At 38.0% G+C, this 21189-nt stretch overlaps 3 protein-coding genes across 3 annotated transcripts; 2 read left to right on the forward strand and 1 right to left on the reverse strand.

Annotated features, from left to right (window-relative positions):
- The first annotated feature begins 888 nt into the window (after window positions 1–888).
- Window positions 889–3970, forward strand: LOC137941005 (2-hydroxy-palmitic acid dioxygenase mpo1-like). Its single transcript, XM_068786194.1, has 4 exons — window positions 889–1307; window positions 3355–3417; window positions 3508–3579; window positions 3661–3970. Exons 1-4 carry the CDS (start codon window positions 954–956, stop codon window positions 3775–3777), a joined length of 606 nt encoding a protein of 201 aa, XP_068642295.1. The 5' UTR covers window positions 889–953; the 3' UTR covers window positions 3778–3970.
- A 99-nt stretch (window positions 3971–4069) lies between these two features.
- On the reverse strand, window positions 4070–6685 carry LOC137942151 (pentatricopeptide repeat-containing protein At5g15300). The gene has a single exon (XM_068787843.1). The coding sequence runs from the start codon at window positions 6664–6666 to the stop codon at window positions 5038–5040; it is 1629 nt and encodes a 542-aa protein (XP_068643944.1). The 5' UTR covers window positions 6667–6685; the 3' UTR covers window positions 4070–5037.
- A 2638-nt stretch (window positions 6686–9323) lies between these two features.
- LOC137941004 (NAC domain-containing protein 100-like) lies at window positions 9324–11496 on the forward strand. The gene is made up of 3 exons (XM_068786193.1): window positions 9324–10038; window positions 10159–10436; window positions 10562–11496. The coding sequence occupies exons 1-3, from the start codon at window positions 9852–9854 to the stop codon at window positions 11204–11206; spliced, it is 1110 nt and encodes a 369-aa protein (XP_068642294.1). The 5' UTR covers window positions 9324–9851; the 3' UTR covers window positions 11207–11496.
- Window positions 11497–21189: the final 9693 nt, after the last annotated feature.

Consider the following 21189-nt stretch of genomic DNA (forward strand, 5'->3'; position numbering starts at 1 on the left):
TGACACACTATATTTTTACGTATTATTGCATCGTCCAGAGAAAAAACAGGCTGAGAATAGGATTTGCAAATTTTTTTATTTTTTTATAAAAACCACAAGTGCGAAACTCGCATGTGTGAACTGCACGTGCGAGTTCGCACGCTGTGCGGGACGGAGCGTCGAGGGGGGAAAATAATCTCTCCCCCTCAACTTAGGTCTCTGAACTTTAGGTATCCGAGGGTTCCCGTTCCGGCGAGAGCGGTGGCCGGCTGATTTGACGGAGGCAACAGGCGGTGGTGGGGGGGTGACGACGACGGGAGAGGGGCCAGAGCAGTCGCTCTAGTTGGGGTACGACGAGGCGAGGGCGACGATGATGAGAGGCAGAGAAGGCAATGAGTGGGGGGAAGGATTAGTTGAGGTGGCAGTGGAAGGGGCACCGGCGGTGAGAGGGAGAAGGGAGATGGAGACCGAAAGAGGGAATTTCGGAGGAATAAGAGAGAAGGGAAGGAGGAGACGAAGAGAGCGAGGGCGGGGGAGAGACCGAATTTTTTTTTTTGGGAGAGAGAGTGCAAGACTCCCAAAAATTTGCCCCATCCCACCACTCGTTAAATTAAGGAATCGGCTCACGAGTTGACGAGCCGAACCTGACTCTGCTCGAGCTCGGCTCGTTAAAGGAAACGAGCCCATTTCTGAGTTTGGCTCAAGCTCGATATATAATTGAGTCGAACCGAACCGAATACGAGCCGGCTCGGTTCGAAGCCACCCGTTGACCTGTAGCCGAAAATAAAATGGGGTCGCGTTGGGCGGTATAAAGGGTTAGTGGAGGGTAAATTTGCCGGCAGGACAAATAAATGGGGGACCCATTATCCTTTCACATCATTAATCCAGCCTGCTGGTTCCAGGTTCTTAAATTCCAAGGTTCATCATCATCTTCTTCTGTTTTTTTTATCTTGCTGTTGTTTCCGACGACGTCAATGGCGAAGGGATTGTTTGATCTCGAGAAGCATTTCGCCTTCTATGGAGCTTATCACAGCGACCCCATTAACATCTTCATCCATACCTTATTTGTTTGGCCGCTCTTCTACACAGCTCTCATGCTTTTCTATTTCACGCCTCCTCTCTTCCAACTTCCACAATTCGATTTGCTACCCTTTCAAGGTTCTACCGGTTTAGTTTTTAATTTTGGGTTCCTGTTCGCGCTGCTATATGCAATCTTCTATATGGGTATGGATATGAAAGCGGGCACTTTGGCAGCTTTGCTGTGCTTTCTCTGCTGGGTTAGTAGCAGTTCGATTGCAAGTCGCCTTGGGTTTTCTCTTGCTTGGAAGGTATGTGACCTTTCTTTGTCACCAGTCTAGTAGATGTCAAATTTATGATTCTGGTATTAAGGATTGCTTCTGATTCTTGGAATTACTTTTAATGTTTCCCCTCTTATTTCCTTCGCTGTTGGTTTTTAGAAACCAACACGCTTGTTTTCAAAATTGTTCTGTGTCTTTTCTTTTCTTCTGATTCCGAAGGCTTTAGATTTTGATTTTGAGTTCTGTAGAGGTAGTAACGTGAACTTTCTCTGATTTTTTTCTTTTTACGAGTAACACTTTTTTCTTATTCGGTAAACTTTATTTGCTAATTCGACTGTATTGTCGTTGTATTGCTTGTGTAAAAGTGCGCTGGTTATTTCTCTGTTCTATGAGATACAGCTCTATGCTTTTTTCTTTAATATTTAATATGGCTATTCTTGATTTGCCGCTTTGATGCTGTTGACGTCTTGTTGTTGTGGTTGTTCTTTCCCCCTTTTGGTGTTTATGTGCACTTGTATGTTTGGTGATGAATTGTTGTTACCATGCCCTCTTATGTTTGGCCAGGTATCTTTCGTTTTAGTGACCATTGTTCTTATTGGTTTTTTTTTCCGCACAATCAAATGCTTTCTCCTATATTTCTTCTATGGTGGTTGTTTCTCTTTAACTTCCTTCTTTCTATGAGTTTTGATCTCCTTAGTTATTTCCCTGTTAACTGACATATTCATATTCCTGGTATTTCATACCGTTCCTCTACAAGCTTCAATTTTATATTGATGTTGGAGATTTTCATGGAGTTGCTGTTGTTGGTCGGTGAAGGTGATGCATATATCTTTAGTATTGATTGTTCAGAGTTGGGTAGCCTCTTACTGGTTTTTCATTCACTTGTTTCGTGGTTCTAACTGAAATTTTATGTGGTTGAATGTGTTACTTGCTCATTTTATATTTTGTCGCCATAACATTGTTTTTGCATTTTTCTGGGTCATGGTATTAAGTGATTCTGTATATCAGCTTGTTATTTCCTTAGGTTCCCTCTTGGTTCTGTATACTTCTCTGTTTTGACTTTCTTGACAACCATAAAATAGCTACCAGAATTGTTTATACCTACACAGCAGATTTTGAGTTTACTTCCTGATAATTGGGAGTTTCTTCCTAACTATTTCTCTTTTGTATGAGTACCTCTATGTTAGTAAATTACCCCTGAACTACTTTTTTTTTCTTTTTTTTTCTCCTTGTGCTCATTGGATCAAACATAGTGTTTTGTGCCTGGGTTCTTCATGTGATATCTGTTGTCACAGTTCAGGAGAGTCAGAATGAATTAATTAGGGTAAAAAGACACTTTTTTTTCTCAATTGACATCTACATGCAGAACTCCATGCATTCTGGAATATTCAGTGCAGGCCCTGGCCATTCCTTTTTCCAGTTTTAGTGATAGCCTGCTCTAGAGGCAATTATGTCGGGGATGGTCTCCAAAGAATTCTTCCAACGGAAATTGGATGATGGATTGAAATGTTCAGCTGAGGTCAGAAAACTCGATTGTTGATTGGGGGAGCACTTGACCTCGTGAAATTATGCGACCTTGAGTTCTGCTGAGCTTTTTGTTGCATAGATAACTGTGATGTATTTATTCAAGTAACATGCACTCTTTAGTGATCGGCTATGTTGAGCCTTCATGAAACTAAGAGTTGCGTATCTGCAAGCTCTCTTTCATGAAGGGTATTACTGCTGCAAACTGTTGAGTGATGAGAATAATGAGTGATCACGGAAAGAAGGCAGTTAAAGCAGGGCTACTGGAAATCAGAAAATAATGAGCTTGAAGTATTCCTTCACTATGTTTTTAATTTTACAGAGAAATTGCATGGTTTAATTAACAGCATAAGCATGTCCTTTGTTGTTTCTTGAATTAAAAACATCATAAGTTCTCAGCAAGACTACATTCATTCGAACAAGGCCATGCCATTATGATTCTCAAGTTTCTCAATTACTGGCTCTTTTGTTGACAAATAATTAAATCAAATTTAAAAATTAGCTACCTCGAAGTCATAGACTTTGATATTATTTAACAAATATGTCTGTGCAGGTCGTGTTGGTAGCTCAACTGTTCTGCTGGACCTGGCAGTTCATCGGTCATGGAGTCTTTGAGGTAACACTAAATGTGTATTACTAACCATATGATAACTATTTTATGGTCTGTGCGAACATGAAAACTGATAGCTTATTTACACATTTGCAGAAAAGGGCCCCAGCTCTTCTCGACAACATTGCCCAAGCGTTTCTAATGGCTCCTTTCTTTGTCTTGCTCGAGGTACTCCCATGTCCTGTTCAAATTTCATTATCATGAATTAGGGATTGAGAATGTTTATGCATCTCTACTATTGTACTTCAGGTTCTTCAGAGGGTGTTTGAATATGAGCCGTACCCAGGCTTTCATGCCAATGTAGTGGCAAAGATTGCTGCAAATCGCAACGAATGGGAAGCTCAGAAACAGAAGAAACATTATTGACCTTTGATGACCTTACCACTGTTTTCTCTAGCTGCATCTTGTTGTCAGGGTTGTTATAATAGCTACTAAAAAATTGTAAATGTTGCCTAGCTAGTTTTGATGATAATCTAGCCTCTATGTAATTGGAACTATCTTCATATGCAGACTCTGTTGGATATTTGCTTCTGCAATAAACTTGTTCTATCCAATACAAGATATCGGCAAAATGAAAAAGAATTTTAAACTAGTCAGGTGTGTGTGTTTTCTGAGAATTTTAAAGGTGCAACAGATTCGAGTGAAGAATTTTATTGTTTCGATTTAGTGGTGATCTAACAGAACAATCAGACATCTCTCAAAATCACCACAACAGTACTACAAGCTCTCACCTGGTCAGCTTAGAGAAGTATATCACCATAAGCAGCAGTTTGAAAAAAAATGTACGAGCTTCTGGATGAACTTAAATAACTAGTACATGAATCTTCACTGGCAAGCCTAATTACATGGTCAGACGTCAAGCAATTGGTTGTGGCTTCTGCACTCCCATATCTTTCATGGTATCCATGACATCTCACATCTTTCTGTCGTCTACGAGCTTCTCATGCCATTGAAGTACCCCAGTAGCTGCAAGCAGATAAAATTCCAAGTTACCTCATTATTGTTTCCTCTGTAAGCGTTCCAATGATACTCTACTTCTTTTAACCACACATTTGTTTGCTTCTTGCACTCTGCATTTTGCATGTGTTTGGCCACCTGAGACACATAAAAATGGACCATCTCCAAATCCAGAGCACCCAACTTAAAGAGTAAACTGAAAGAACAAGGCTTCCTTAAGCTTCATGCCACTTTTTGCGCCTATGTCGCGGAGAACCGCAGAGAGTTGTTTGTGCAAATTAATCAATGTTAACGATCCCCTTGTTGCAGCATGTCCTTAGACAAATGTTGAGGAACTGCTCTGTGTGATATCTTCGAATTCAACAGACTGTAATCCATGGGTCCACTTACTGATGCTACACAAAGGTGATGATATTGACCATCAAAAAAATATATTTTGATTTGAATCCGCATTTTGCTATTTCTACATGAAATTCTGCAAGCCCCCCACATTCGTTAAGAGAGGAGCTTTTCTGCTCTACCACCAAGAATGCTTAAGTGGAGGCATTCTGTTGTTTTTGTTGAGGGAATAGAAGATAAAGACCACAAGTCTTTGAGTACAGTGCCTTCATCTGAAAACTGGCTAAATAAGAGCAGCATCTGGAACAATGGATTAGTCCATGTCACATCTCATTTTGGCTGAATAAAGTAGTCCCTCAATTTCAAGTTGGAATCTCTGCCGAGCAAGAAATGCATAAGCTCTTTGTTATCTGCTTCTATCAGGCTCAAACCTGCCTCTTTCCTGACCCCTCTATCATCCATTAACTTCCTCACCTTTTCTGCACCAACCCATTCATCCATTGATGCATATGCATTTGAAAGCAACACAAAGTCCCCACTTTGATCTGGATGCATCTCTAGAATTCTTTTATTTGCTTTCTCTGCCAACTCCAAATTCCCATGAAGCCGACAAGCTCCTAACAGAGCCCTCCAAATAATTGTATTGGGTTTAATTCTCATGTCCTCGATGAAGTCAAAAGCTTCTTTCAGCTGTCCTGCACGCCCAAGCATATCGACCATACAGCCATAATGCTTAATATTGGGCTCAATGCCATACCTCTCCCTCATAAGGTTAAAGTAATGATGGCCCTGTTGAACCATTCCAGCATGACTACACCCAACTAAAACCCCTACAAAAGTTACCTCATTTGGCCTCAATTTCTGTCTCGTCATCTCAATGAATAAGTTAATCGATTTGCTACCATGGCCATGAAGAGCTGATCCTAAAATTATCGAGTTCCATGTGGCCACGTCCCTCTCTTTCATCTTCCTGAACACCTCAGTTGCATTCTCTATGTTTCCACACTTTGAGTACATGTCTATAAGGGCATTGCTCAGTAGAATACTCAAGTCATTTGGGTTTTTCTCCGTTAGTAAGCAATGTATCCTCTTTCCAGTCTCTAAATCACCTGAGTCTGCACATGCTGATAATAAACTCAAAAAAGTGACCTCATCCGCAGGTTCACCAGTCCGTTGCATTTCCCCAAACAACTCCAGCGCCTGTGAGTATGACCCACGCAATACGTAACCAGCAAGAACAGCGTTCCAAGAGACCACGTCCCTCTCGGGAAGCAAATCAAACAGCTCCTGCGCTTTCTCCATCTGCCCTTTCTTTGCATACACGCTGATCATGACATTCCAAGAAACCAAGTCCTTCACCGGCATCTCATCAAACAACTTGCGTGCAAGTTCCAGATCACCTCGCCGTGCATAACCTGCCATTAGTGCGGACCATGCAACAACCTCACGAGTAGGGGCCTCTTGAAAGAGTCTGCTTGCGACATTCAAGTCACCGCAATTGGCGTGTAAATTTATCAAACTATTTCTAACGAAAGACTCCGCATCAAAGCCGTACTTCGCAGCCTTCGCATGGAGTTGTGCCCCCATGGAAACCCAAGACAGCTTGGTGCAAGCTTTAAGCAAAAAGGAGAAGGTAAACTTATCCGGCTTGTTGCGCTTTTCCTCCATTTGGGTGTAAAGAGAAATGGCTTTTGAAGGGTCTAAACTCTGCGCGGAGCCTCTAATGATCGCGTTCCAAGTGAAGACATCGGGTTGAGATATCTGTTCGAAGAGCTGGTGGGCATAGTTTATGGAGCCTGAAACGGTTACGGCGGCAGCGTATATGAGCTCCCGGAGATGGGAGGGATCAGAGTTAAATCCATGAACAAGCATGTAAGAGTGGATTTGCTTGAGGGTCCGGAAACTGTTGATGCGCTGCCATAGCTTCGGCAATGGCCGGCGAAGTGATTTTCTGATCATCTCATTTTTGGGACGCAAAAAATTTCATTCGATTCGTCTTGCCTATAAGAAATGTTAAAAAATAAACCGAAAGTGGTTCTTGATCCTTTTACATCTTAGCTTATTCAATTTTTATTTAATCTTTTATACAAATTTATTCGATTTCCAACACCTTCTCTAATATCATGCAAAGATTCAAATAAACTCACACGTACACATGTAACATGAGGACCACAATTTTTCACGTTTTTGGCAAATCCTAATTCTCAATCAGCCTGGCTTGTCAAAGAAATCACCTGCGAGTTGCCATGCATGAACGTAGACTCCCCTTTTCAACATAAAAGCTCTCGTGCATGCATGCATATAAACAGGATTACAATTCCTTTTTGAGCTCTCAAGGCTGCTCACTTGATTGATACGACTGCTTGGAAAAAAAACAGGCTTACAAATCCTTTTTGAGCTCTCAAGGCTGCTCACTTGATTGATACGACTCCTTGGAAGAAGAAGAAGAAGAAGAAGAAGTTGATTGATACGACTGCTTGGAAAAAAACAGGCTTACAAATCCTTTTTGAGCTCTCAAGGCTGCTCACTTGATTGATACGACTGCTTGGAAGAAGAAGAAGAAGAAGAAGAAGGGAACCCATTTGTTTGGTATATGGTTCAGAATTTTTGAACCGATGTAACGACTTTGTTGGCTTTGTTAGTTAATTAGTCCTACCCCTTTATTAACTAATACTAAGACTTGTTCCATGGACTAATTCAATGTAATCTCATAAAATTATATGACCCACATAAAAACCTTATCATAATGGGTTGCAACTATTTTTTTTATGTACACCATATCAAATTAAAGATTGAATCTCTTTAATTATATGTGTCTATGTAATAATTTAAAACCCTTAAGACTTTTATAAATTATATTAATTTTTTTATTTACCCAAATAATCGAGTAAACAAATGAGTAATAATAAAACAAGTTTCGATAGTCAAAATGGTAACAGATGATATCGATTAAGTAACAAAATAAGTATGGGTAACAATAACGAGTAACAGGTATTCGTTATCCGTTGCCATCCCTAACCGATGTTCTTAGTCTCTCAGACTCACTCCAAACTCAATTTTTTTACAACCACATGATTAATAGATGTAACACATGAAGAATGTGATTAAGAAGCCCCACTGGAATTATTTCCAAATGTGAGCAGACTGTGAAGTGTGGCCATGGCCACATGTTTGAAGGAGGTGTGCCCTGTCGGTAGCAAGGAAACAGAGCTTGTGCCCCTAACTCGATGAGAATGTGGTACACATGCGTTTGTGTTGGTTCGGTTCGGTAAAGATTGGACCGCTGGAGCACTGCGTATCTGCCACGTTTGCCCCGGTTCGGTTTTGGTCACCCCTACTGTGCTGCCTACGTAGTCCATCTTGACCCTTGACTCTTTTTTTTTTTTCCTCATAATTGAGGAGCTTAAAATTTCCTTTCATGGTCGCATTCAAGTCCTGATCAATCGTTTTCTCCTCCTCTTAAACCTTTTATATGCCTAACTGGCTTTCCTCGCCTTCACTTTTTTTCATTTTTCTTCACCAAATCTCCAGCGAATCTGGTCCTATCCCTCACCTCTACCACGCTGGTAGTAGCCCGTATCCTGGAAAACTTAAATATAGAGAGGTCCTGTCTTTATATTTTTTACCTGATCTCCTTCTAGTCCCAGTTAGATACAGTCGACGGGAGTGATGCTTTGAGTTTGCCTGGTAAATTTTCACAGATGACCTTTGGTTGCTCCTACGAAGCTGAGTTTGGGCCAGTTTCTGCTGCCTCTCATATTTAAATCAAACAGTTGGAAGGGTGTCTGGCTTTTGAACTTCTGTTAATTCTGAAACTTTTTTAATTGGGTTTTGTAGTTTAACCATGGGATTGCTGAAACATACCCAAATGTTAAAAACTTCTTCTAGAGACAGAAATGAGAAAAGATGAGCCCGAATCTGTGCAAGAAGACCAAACGCAGAGACATTTGTGATTGGGTAATCCTCCCGGCGGTTTGCTGAAACTGAAACGCAAATATGTGATTTTCGAGAGAGAAAGGCGGCCCTTTCTGAAACCAGGAACAATTCGGTTGAATCTGGGAAATGGATGGGGGGTGACTCTTGTACTCTTCTGTGCATTCAGACCGTTGCTGCCATGACAAGAAGGTTTGTTGCGGGTGTCCTTTTGCATGTAAAGACACAAGGGGCGGCAGTTTTTTCTACTCTGCTCGCCTTTATCATCTTGCAGTAGTTGCTCCGGTCGATGACCCTGGTTGGAATTTTACCAACCAGGAACTCCAAATTCATCTTCAAGTCAACAAGCTTAAATTAGTAATTAAAGGGGACGGAAGGCCTGAACTTGAATTTTTATCTGATTTATTTACGAATTTGATTTAAGTAAAGAGGAAAACGATCTGGGTGTGGTTTATCTGATCAGAGAACACGGTTGGAACGGCGGATTCGTGAAATGGATTGTCTTTGGTCAAATTATCGGAGGAAAAAAAAAAAGGAGAAATCTATATTTCAGAAAAATTTTAAAGTGCTAAAACTACCTACCCAGTTGCCTTAACACCCACGTATCTCTCTCCAGAAAACCGCTATTTAAAATTTAGGAGTCTGCCCTCCCTCCCAACTCTTTTTCTCTCTTAACAGTTTCTCTCTCTCTCTCTCTCTTGGTTCTGGACTTTTTGAGTTAGGTTCAGAACTGCCTTTCTCGACTCTGCTCTGTTTCCACCTTTCATTTCTTTCTTCATCCACGAGCATATAATTGGTTTGTCTCTCTCGTTATGCCTCTTCCCTAGCTAGTCTCTAAGAGTTTAGAGTTCGTAGGTCAGAATACTCTTTGAATTTGTACACAGATTTTACGAGCTTGTCTCTCAATGTGCTTTTCTCTTTCATATAGATAGACGCAGCTTTTTTGGAAATTATATTTTCATAGCAGAGCAGTTTGTGCTCATAATCCATCAAAAAATTTCAGGTTCTCTATCAATTTTAGTGGTTATTGGTTACATACCTATTGAGTTTGAGGCCTCTGAATAACAGATAACGGATTTCGTTTCAGTTATCAGAAGAAAGGCTTTTTTTTCTCTCTCTTCATTCCAGTACTTGGAAAGAAATCATAGTAGTCAGACATCAATTTGACGTTCCTGGGAAAAAAATTCTGTACTGATTCGAAAAAGACAGAAATGGAAGACGGGTCCATTCTGAACAAGGGAGAAGATGAGATTGAATTGCCTCCGGGTTTTCGATTCCATCCGACTGATGAAGAGCTGATCACCCACTACCTTTCCAAGAAGGTTCTTGATAATAGCTTCGTTTCGAGAGCGATAGGAGAAGTTGATCTGAATAAATGCGAGCCATGGGAGTTGCCATGTAAGTTTTCTGCTGCTTTTTTTCTTTCTTCGTCCAGTGAGGCAAAATCGTTACAGAGGAACCTAGGCTTGCAGGATCTGCTGCTCATTTATTTATACTTTGCTCCTTTTTTTTATGAAGGGAGAGCGAAAATGGGGGAGAAAGAATGGTATTTCTTCTGTGTAAGAGATAGGAAATATCCGACCGGATTGAGGACAAACAGAGCAACAGAAGCTGGGTACTGGAAAGCCACAGGGAAGGATAAAGAAATTTTCAGAGGGAAAACCCTTGTTGGGATGAAGAAAACTCTTGTTTTCTACAAAGGGAGGGCACCCAAAGGAGAGAAAACGAACTGGGTAATGCATGAATACAGACTGGAGGGGAAGTTCTCTCTCTATAATCTCCCCAAGACAGCCAAGGTATATCTTCCTTCTGTTGGTCTATAATTTTTATCCAGAGTTTTACCATCCTTCCTTGTGAACTTGGGTTTCGTTATTCACTTGAATCAGATGATGAGGAACTGTCATCTTTGTGTTTCTTACAGAATGAATGGGTGATCTCCCGGGTCTTTCAGAAGAGCTCTTGCGGGAAGAAAACCCATGTTCCAGGGCTGCTAAGGATTGGGACTCTGGGTGAGGATTTTGGTGAGGATTTTGGTTCATCAATCCTGCCTCCACTGATGGATTCTTCATACAGCAACAAGTTCAAAAGCACAGCGCCTGAGCCACCTCACGTGACCTGCTTCTCCAGTGCAATGGAGGGCCAGAAAAGGCAGGAGGAGATGAATGATTTCTTCAGTTCGCCTCTTTTCTCCACTTCTGCAAACCCCTCTGATGTTTCATCTTCTTCATTGATTTTCTCCAAACTCTCTCTTCCCACCTCATTGTACTTGACCCAGGGAGCTCCAAATCTAGCAAACCTGCATTACCCCAGTTCAGTTTCAGTCCAGGACCAGGCTATCTTGCGGGCTTTGCTTGATACCCACCATGGATCTATCATGAAACAGAGATGCAAACCAGAGAGGGAGATGGTCAGCCTTTCTCAGGAAACAGGTCTCACCACCGATATGAACACTGAAATCTCTTCAGTTGTCTCAACCCATGAGATGGGAAGGAGGCAATTTGAAGATCAAGTAGATCCTTCCCCTCCTGTTGGCCCTGTGGACCTCGATTGTTTATGGAACTACTGATACAAAAAACAGAGAAGAGAAGAGATTTGTTATGATTGTAGTTTTAATTCTTATTATCAGAAGAAAAACTAGAACAAAGATTGAGAAGAAGAAGAAGAAGAAGAAGAAGAAGCAGAAGATTGTTAGTGTGAATAGTTTGAATATTTGATGCCTTGTGTATACAGTTTCAGGAAGCCAAATAACAAGAAACAGATTACAGAAAATAAAATCACTGGTAGCAGTTATCTGGATTATTGTTCTTACTATTCTTCATGTGCTATCCTATCCTTATCCTTTTCATCTATCATTCTCCAAATGACACATTCTTCAGACTCTCACTTAACTGGGATTCATTTGAGAGTGGTTGATGATCAGATTCTTATTTTTTTTAAAGAAAAAGATTGGTTAATGGTCTCTTCCTCATTATCACATAAAAGTGACTTGCTTACCTTTTTTAAATTATTTTCTATTTTCTTCTTCATAAGATAAATGCTAATATTTCCGCCATTCGCTACACGACACGCCGGTCAGCCACGTCCCGTCAATAAGAATACCCGCTCCTCATCTTTGACTCCATCCTTGATTGAATCTACCAAAATGCCATCAACTAACTTTATTGTGATTTATATATTAAGGTTGGTGAGTGACATTAAATGCGGTCTTTCCCGTTACGGTAAATAAAGAGATGTATCAAGGGTAAGTTCGTCATTGCAGTAAGGAAAGAAGAGACGACGTTCAAACAGTTAGCTTGTTAGGATGGGTCCCACTGCCACGCCAGTGGCGCTAATGGACAGGAAGCCCCTGATCAGGCTGACGCAGCCTAGAACGCATCAAAACGAGGAGGTCCCCCTCCTCCACGTGGCAAAGGAACGACACAGAGACACTCTCCGGCCTTCTGTTCGGCCAAGCCTAAGGAGATTCCTCGCCCGGCCCTCACATCAGGTTGGTTTGCTTGGGTCGGGTCAGGTGTGACGAAAGCCATGATGAAACCGTCCAACAGAAAGGGAGTGAGAGCCGTCTACCAGATCCTTCACTGCAACAACAGTTCAACCGCCTCTAGCTAATGGTGGTAACAAAGGCTCTGTTTCTGGAAAACAGGAAAATACATGTTAGGTAATGGGACTACACGAAAGGTGTTTGGGATGAGGCGGAGCTGGGGTGAGGCTTATCTGCAACTGCGGCGTCCTTTCTCTGTTATGGGTCTTTGTACGCTGTAGGCGTATGCATCCCTTTTTCCCAGTTTCGGAAACAGGAATATCTTTTTGTGGGGGAGACTGCGACTCGTTTCAGAAAAGGAAAACTTAGTGGGAGAGAAAGGAGGAATTGCTTGACTTGTTTTCTACTTGTTTACATGAGTTGCATTGCGCCCAACTAACCCTGTTCTTATATAGCAGTACAGAGAAGAATTTGCCAAGGAGAACAGAGTCGGAGGGGAGTGTCGCTGTCAGATGACAGTGGAATGACGAGGCAATTCTTGGGCGAATTCTAAGATGGGGTGAGCATGGAGACATATCAGCTATTGGCGCGTGGCAAGTAGCCGAGAAAGGTAAGTTTAAGGTGGAGAAGGGCTGTGCAAGCTGCAAAATCCCTCTTCCTCTCTCAGCCTTTTACCTGATTGAACCCTTCATCTCTCGTCTTCTTTTGGATAAAATCCGATGTATACTCGCATGGCTTGTTGTCCCTTTGTGACTGACTCTGAAGATAAGACAGGGAATGGAATGGATTTGTTGTACCATGGAAACCAAGGCAGCACGGCTCTCCAGGTATATCACAGGGAAGCCGTGTATGGACCCATTCACAGCTTCTCCCGAGTACAGTAGAAGGAAATGATATCTACTAGACTGGGTTTCTTGATACCAGTGATTTCCATTCGGGGGAGTTGATCTTCTCTGAATAGAACACTCTCTCCGCGTCTGCTGATCGCCCAGTCAACAGGTCCCAGCTCGTAAGACTAAAATGATGGAGATTAAACAAATTGATGTGAAAAGCTGGCATTCTCCGTTTAACAAGAATGAGAGTGAGGGATGGGGAGATGGGTAGGATGAAATGCTTAAGAGTTTTGAGTTGCGAGACTGAGTGAGAGAGGAGAGACGGGGAGAATGTAGAAGAGAGTGAGAATGACAGTTTGGATTCATTGCATGTATATGAGCAATCAATGGAAAGTGAAATGGATGTCTTTGGGAGAAAAAACACGGTTAATGGACCATCACGTGGCTGCCACGCATCGTTTTGGCTGATGGGGATGGGCTTCGGAGTTGTTCAGAATCAGGATCTCTTGCCTGCGTTTCTCCTTTCTACGACGCTGACGGCTGCGGGAATCAGGAAAGCCAATACCAACTGTCTTTGTTCTTCCGCTCCTTGGACTCGCCCTTGTGATCCGTTTTCCTCTCTTTGCTCTTCCTCATCGCTGCCCCCCTTCCTATGACCAATAGTTGTTATTTCTATTTAATTCCTGTTTTTAGTTCATTTACTTTCAGTTTTAATTTAATTCAAGTAAAATTATTTTAAATTATTTACCAATTTATTTTCTATTCAACTTATGTGTGTTTAATCTATTCGTTAAAAAAGCGAAAAATACTTTAAAATCTATTAAATTATTAAAATGGATGTTTATTATTTGCTTAATGTAATACAAAATCTATTAAAAGATATTTATATTTTATGTTTTTGTTTCAATTTAAATTTTTAATTTAGTTTATTTTATTTCATATTAAATTATGTACGTATATTTATTTTTGTTTTCTATTTTTACTTAGTTTAAATAACCATGTTTGTTTAGGTATATTATTTTTATATTTAATTAAATTACAATTTTATTTTTATTTTTGTAAATTATTTCTTTTTTATTACTTGAAAAGTTAAATAAAATTATCTTAATAAATTAAATCTATCAATATTTTATTAATAATCCATTCTCCATTTTCCACTACATTTTTCATTACACATACTAACATAAGAAAGTACGTTACACTGCACTTTACATTAAGTACACTAACAAAAAAATATAATTCACTTTCACTTTCACTTTGAAAATGCACTAACCCTGAGGTATCTTCAACAAAATAATACATATAATATAAAAAATCTATAAAAAAAAAAGATACTTCAATAGAATACAGAGACATCCACAAACATTGACAACCAGCTTCTCGCAATCATCGTCGTAATTTAGAGTCCATATAGAGAATGAATCATAAAAATCACAAAAAAGAGACAGAGATGTCAAGAATAAGTGGCTTCATCACCAACTAAACAGATGCCAAAATCTTGTTATCTTGATTTTTTTTTCTTATTTAATGTCAAAAACTTGAGTATCAGGAAAATCAAAGTTACCAAAAAAAATTAAAAGAGTCATGCAAGTAGGAAGAAGAATAAAGAAAACACCACCACATTCAAATGATTGAGGAAGAAAACGAGTTCACAAGGAGTCTCTGCACTACCTCCTATGTTCAGGTATTATGTTAAAGATTTCTACTCCAATTGAGTTACAAATCCTATTTCAGGTTCCTCTTCTAATTCAGCTAGAGACCTGTCTTGGTTCTTGTTTTGATTCAACCAAAATTCCTCTTGAGTTTCCTGTCAAATTATAGATTTCTATGCTTCAGTTTCCTATAAGGAGTTATTGATAGTCAAAGATTTTGGTAACTAGTAGACTCTACAAAGAGGCCTGTAGTAGTCTCATTGCAGACAAATCAAAGATTTAATACAAGTTCAGTACATGTGCCACCAATAATTATTTCCCTCATGCCATAATACTTAATTTAGATGGCAACTATAGGAGGAATCCTAGGCCTGTAAGGGGAGGGGGTGATTAGGTATACAATAGGCTCCTTGGGTACTTTTCTCCCTTTGGGCATAGTGAGTCCACCGAGGCCAAGCTCAGAGCTCTCATATTGGGGGGTTATACATTGAGAAGTTTTCAGCCTCTTTTAGTTTTTGAGGGAGATTCAGTGGATTATCCCCTTCTTGGTCGTTTTTCAGAGGTCTCTGACACTATTGAGGACATCACTAGATCCAGATGTATTTGGTGGCAGCATGTTTACCAGAGTGCAAATGGAGAGATACCTTGTCTAAGAAAACGAGCATTTATCACATCTCTCTTTCCACGCTTCCCTTCCTTTCAAATTCTTCTCTCCTCCCCCAGCTTGTATTTCTGCTTTTCATTATGTTCTATTGGCTCTCTGTTTTTGTGGCTGGGCCACCTCCTCTTGTATATTTCGCCCTTTTTCCTGCCCTCTTAATGAGTTCCACATTCTCACTGCTCTCTCTCAAAAAAGAAAAAAAGACACGTATAGTTACACTAATGTGAGAATAATGACATTCTCACACAAACATTCATAGTTTTCATGGTTTTATGTAATTCATGTAGCTTGCAATTTGGTTGGTTAAGGCAATTTAGGCTTTGACACTAAAGATGATGATAATGTAAGAGCACCATCCAATGTAATGATGTCTTTAACAACATAGTTCATGCACATCTATTTTGTCCAAAGTAAAGATCATATATAGTGAGTGGTAGCTTTTGAACTTCAAGGGAGAATTTAAGTAACAAAGATTACTAAACAATGAGATGTTGGCAAGTAGCTTCCCATTTTCAGATCTCAGCACATGGGACAAGGTAGCATAAATACATTATGCAACACTCAATAGCTCAAAGGAAGATTGAGGTCAAGTTAACAATCAATCTTCATAAAATGTTTACCTAACTTTCGTTCTAAGGCATTGGCTCAGGGGAAGAAAAACAAAAGACTTGTTAACATTTCATTAGATGAAAGAAGAAACATATGAGTAGCCACACAAGTAGATGATGCATGAATATTCCGCTTCATTGCTTGGTATTGTAACTAAATGACCTCCTCAATACATGAAAAGAAGAGGGACATTAGCTCACATAAAAACGTTGCACCCTCCACTTTTCACTTCGTACATCTAACTAATTAGTATCATTATTAGAAAAAAAATCCACTAATCAGTGTGACAAGTGCAACTTGGATGAAATTTATTGAAGTTTCCCAGGTTTTCCAAGAATGAAACACCCTAGTCCATCCCAAAATAGTACCCAAAGTTGTTTATTCTCAACTAAGAAGGCACTTATTGTTCTAGTCCTGTAACTATGTGGGATTATTCTAAAATTCCTTCTCACTTGTGCGCTTTTTTTATGTTCCTACATGTGGATGATTTTATATTACAATCCCCTAAATAGGTTACCGATCTGATACTAAGTCAAATTTGAATTCAGGTATATTTGAAGATGGTTAACCGAAGTTAAAAGCATATTCTAAGTAATAAGCATATGGCCATTCTAATATTGGATATTTGTGTGACTATCCTAACAAAAACCAAGTGGTTTTTTACATTTTTACACCTCAAAGCCTCATTCCCTATCAAAATCAGTTATAAATTTGGAGTCATGTGACTTCTCTGTTCAAATTTCTTGTAAAGTATCCATCAACCCAAACCATCTTGAAATGGTGTTTCCTAAATTTGAAATATCCATCATATGAGTTACAGACTCTTTGTTTCCTAAAATTTACGTAAAGTATCCATCGTATGTGTTCCAGTACATTCCCCTTAAATGAGTCCTTAGATGTGAATCTAGCAAGAAGGAATGTTACAAACTCCATTAACCCATACAAGTAAAAACAAAGAGAGTCTGTCTTTTATTAATTACAAAAGAAAAAAAGAAACTTTTATGAAGCTTTATATGTTCAAGTATGATAACATCCCTCAATCATATAAAAATTAGTGAATTTATGAATTGAAAAATTATCTGGATTATTACTTGTCTGTCAAGCTACCATGAAAATATCATAAAATTGTACTATCTTTCCATATCTAAATCAATGTGTCTGGATTTTTTTTAACAAATATCTATCACCATCTTAAGATTCAGGTTCTGCACAAATCAATACAATAAGTTCAAAAGAACAAGCACTAATAGGTACAATTATATCCATATCCATCCCCAAAATTTTGAATAGTGAGATGTTGTATTCCATTTTTTTTTTTAACTTGGTGAGATTGTTGTTAAAAGCAACAAAACATAACACAAAGCAAGGCACCAGGAAACAAGAGATATGAAATATAAATAACAACAAGAAACAATGCAGTATTTTGATTCAACCCATTATTCCAAAAATAAATCTTTTTAATGGCAATGAAATTTTATTAAACAAGAAGAGAATAATAATAAAACCATGCAAAGCAACGTTATCTCCACGATTACAGGGAAGCATAAAGAACCAACTTGTCGCCTTGTTCACCAAAGCAAATGAAGGAAAACCTTCTTGATCCTTTGTTTTGGTGTTGTACGTCTCGTCCTTGATCCATTGTTGTTCGTAATCATCAGCATAAGGGAATTTTACCAAAATACCAGTTTGAAACAACTTATTTATGAAAACAACAAAGATCTCAACTTATTTGCAAAACTACCGAACTTTGACTGGTCCACGTAAGCTTTGACTGCTTACGCGTCGCCCTGTCATTAGAGCGATATTGTAGATGAACATAGAGATTGCCATGTCATTATTATTGACACGTCATCTGTCACGTAATTTACCACATCATTATATATTACTTTCTTTTTGCCCCTTCATCTAGGGCCACGTAAGCACCCGCCACTTCAGCCCTCACATATGTTTTTCATTCTAATCTCTTCCACGATCTTTCTCCTTGCCTCTCGTCTCAGCTGCTCTCCTCTCGTCGTTCCCCTGCTGCCGCTGCTCTGCCTCGGCCTCGCCCTCGACGTCCCCCTCTCAACCACTCTCTCTTCTCCTCAACCCAGACTCTCATTCTTCTTCTCCGTTCCCCTCTGTTCATCCTCTCGCCGCCCCTTTCTCAAAACCGAAAACTTATCATTTCATCTCTTCGTCGCCCCCTCTCTCAAAACCGAAAACTATTATTTCATCTCTTCGTCGCCCCCTCTCTCAAAACCGAACCCTATAATTTCCTCTCTGTGCCCCCTCTCTTAATACCATATTATTTCACTCTTTCGCCGCCCTTTCTCTCAAAACCGAAGCCCTACTCACCCTCCAAACCCCAATTTGAATTTCAGAAGCCGATTTAGTAGGGTGATTTTTTAGGGCGTTCGTTAATTGCATCTAATTACTATGTTTATTTATAATGTTGATTTGAATTTAGGTGTTTAATTACTGTATTTATTTTTTTGTGATTTACTGTTTAATTTATGATTTTATATTAATGAAATTTCTGTCAATTGCAGATAAATTAAAATTATTGTAAAGTTTAATTTTAGTTTATGGATTTTCTGTATAATTTTTTGTATTTTCTGAAGTTGCTAGTTTAATTTTAGTTAATTTCGTTTAATTTTCTGATTTATGAAGTTGCATTTTACTCTATTGAGATAAAATTTGCAGGATTTTTAGTTGCTAGTTGTTGTTGAATAATTTTGAAGTGTTATGGAATGATTTTGCCATGTCGTGAGGAGATTCGGGTGTTATACAAAACCACCACATGGTATTTTTTTTGTCTATGTTTTATTGAGTTTTCATGTGTCCCTAGGGATGGGTAGAGAATCTGAGTAAGAGTAGGTTGGGTCCAGTTCAAACTAGGTTGAGTTGCCTACACGGGCATCCATTAGCCAATGAAGCCCGACTCCCATCACTGACGAGGTACGGTTTGTAGTGACTGCAAAGTCATATGGGGCTCTACCAGGGGTGGTCGGAGAATTTGGACTTAGGTTGTTTTTGCATTGTTAGGACTAGTCATTTGTTATAAAATTAGTTCAATTAATTTTGCATGTAAAGAAATGTGGTCTTAATGCTTTTAAGGTTTGTATTGTTTCAGGAAATGTTGGCTAGTGTTTTTTGAGCGTTAAAAATGAGAACAAATCAAAGTGGATACCAGAAGGTAATTATCTTTGTGTTTTCAATTTAATGAATTTCAGAAACTCCACAACTTCGTTTGTTTGGTAGGAAATATAAGTATGTTCCCTTGAATTTGATCCTTTTAAGTCATCATGGGCGGAAACTATCTTGAGAAAATGGCTAAACATCAGAATTAGAGCCGATGAGTTTCATTGTGATAACACTGTAAAAGGTGAGTACTCTCTCTCCCTCTTTAACTTTTTTTGTAATGGAAGTCGCGCTAGTTTCATGGTCCCTCACTTTCATGCCTCAATGTGCTTCTCCTTTTTTAGAATAGAGAAGGAAGAGTTGTTCCGACAAAGACCGATACGTTTATCTAAATGAAGAAATTTCAGGCAAGGCCCTTTGTTATAATCAGACAAAAGAGTGGAATGAGAATTTTAATATTCTTTGATATTTTGATGTAATATTATTTATTAATATATGACTTTCCATTGATCATATTTAGAGCTTTCAAATTAAGAAAAAAAGATTGAAAACTGTGTGCAGATTGGAAATGGGTGGATAGACTCGGAGACAGACCAGAATGACTTTGTAGATTATGCACGAAGTCATGCAATGATATCAAAGGAGAGTTACAGGGAGATTTTAATTTTTCTCTTATTGATGAAACTACTTGGCAGAAGGATGACTCTGATGATGAGGAAAAGGAGCATTATGATGATGAATGAGCTAGGTGCACCTTTGGCTGTTGAGACTTGAGATAACTTTAAACTTGTTGAATGCATAATTTTATCTTTCTAAATAAATTTTATGTTGGGTTGGCTTTACAGCTTGAGTCTATTTGGTTCGTTCTCTATGAAGGTTTTTAGAAAAATTGGGTTTGTTATAACTTGGTTCAAGAAATATAATTTCAATCTTTTGAAGCCATGTCAAATATGTTGGGACACCATGGCTCCCATTAACGATCTCTTTGACGTCATTGTATAACATTTACTTTCTCTTGTACCTTGACCACAATTTAACATTTTTTGCTTCAATGTTTCTATCATATTTTTAAATATTTATATTTTTTAGTTAATAAATATTTTAAAATAATAATAAAAGGTGTTTTAAGATTTTTAATTAACTAATTATACAAATTAATTGTATTTTTAAACTCTAAAATATATTTTTTATTTTTAAATATTTTAAATCCATAGTAAATGGGTAAGAGTTAGATTTTTTCTATTTATAAATATTTTAAATTTCTAAATATTATTATTTTTTAAATAAGGTGATAAAACTATACAAATAAATTGTATTTTTAAACTCTAAAATACTTTTTTGTATATTTTTTTAGTTTATAAATATTTTAAATCGATAATATATGGGTAAAACTTAAGAGTAAGATTTTTTAAATTTATAAATATTTTAAATCCATAATAAATGGGTAAGAGCTAGATTTTTTCTATTTATAAATATTTAAATTTGTAAATATTATTATTATTTAAATAAGGTGATAAAAAGTATACAAATAAATTGTATTTTTAAACTCTAAAATAACTTTTTGTATATTTTTTTAATTTATAAATATTTTAAATCGATAATATGTGGGTAAGACTTAAGAGTAAGATTTTTTTCTTTATAAATATTATAAATCTAATTATTTTACTTATTTTATTTTATTTTTTAAAATATAAAATAATAAAAAGTATAACGATAATTTTTTTAATTAATAAATATTTTAATTGATATTAAATGGTATTAAATAAGTAAGAGTTATTTTTTAATTGTTTATTAAAATTTTTAATAATTTTTTATTTTAGATATAAGGTAATAAAAAGTGTACTTGATTTTTTATTTTTTAAAAATTTATTTAAAATTTTATCATGTAATGACGTGGTAGATGATGTGTCAATAATAATGACATGGCAGCCTTTGTGTTCATCTACAGTATCGCTCTAATGACGGGCGACGCGTAAGCAGTCAAAGCTTAACCTTTGACTGTCCACATATACAGTGGACCGGTTAAAGTTCGGTAGTTTTGCAAATAAGTTAAGATCTTCGTTGTTTTCATAAATAAGTTGTTTCGAACTGGTATTTTGGTTAAATTCCCTAAACATAACAACAATTAAGTAATGGGTAAAATGCATCTAAATTATATCTATCGTTAGCAAGTAGTTCTGCTTTGCTGTT

This window comes from Aristolochia californica, unplaced genomic scaffold, assembly GCF_029961685.1.
Source record: "Aristolochia californica isolate CCGP_79_NKW_82.1479 unplaced genomic scaffold, dmAriCali1.0.hap1 SCAF_9, whole genome shotgun sequence".
In the NCBI taxonomy this organism is placed as follows: Eukaryota; Viridiplantae; Streptophyta; class Magnoliopsida; order Piperales; family Aristolochiaceae; genus Aristolochia; species Aristolochia californica.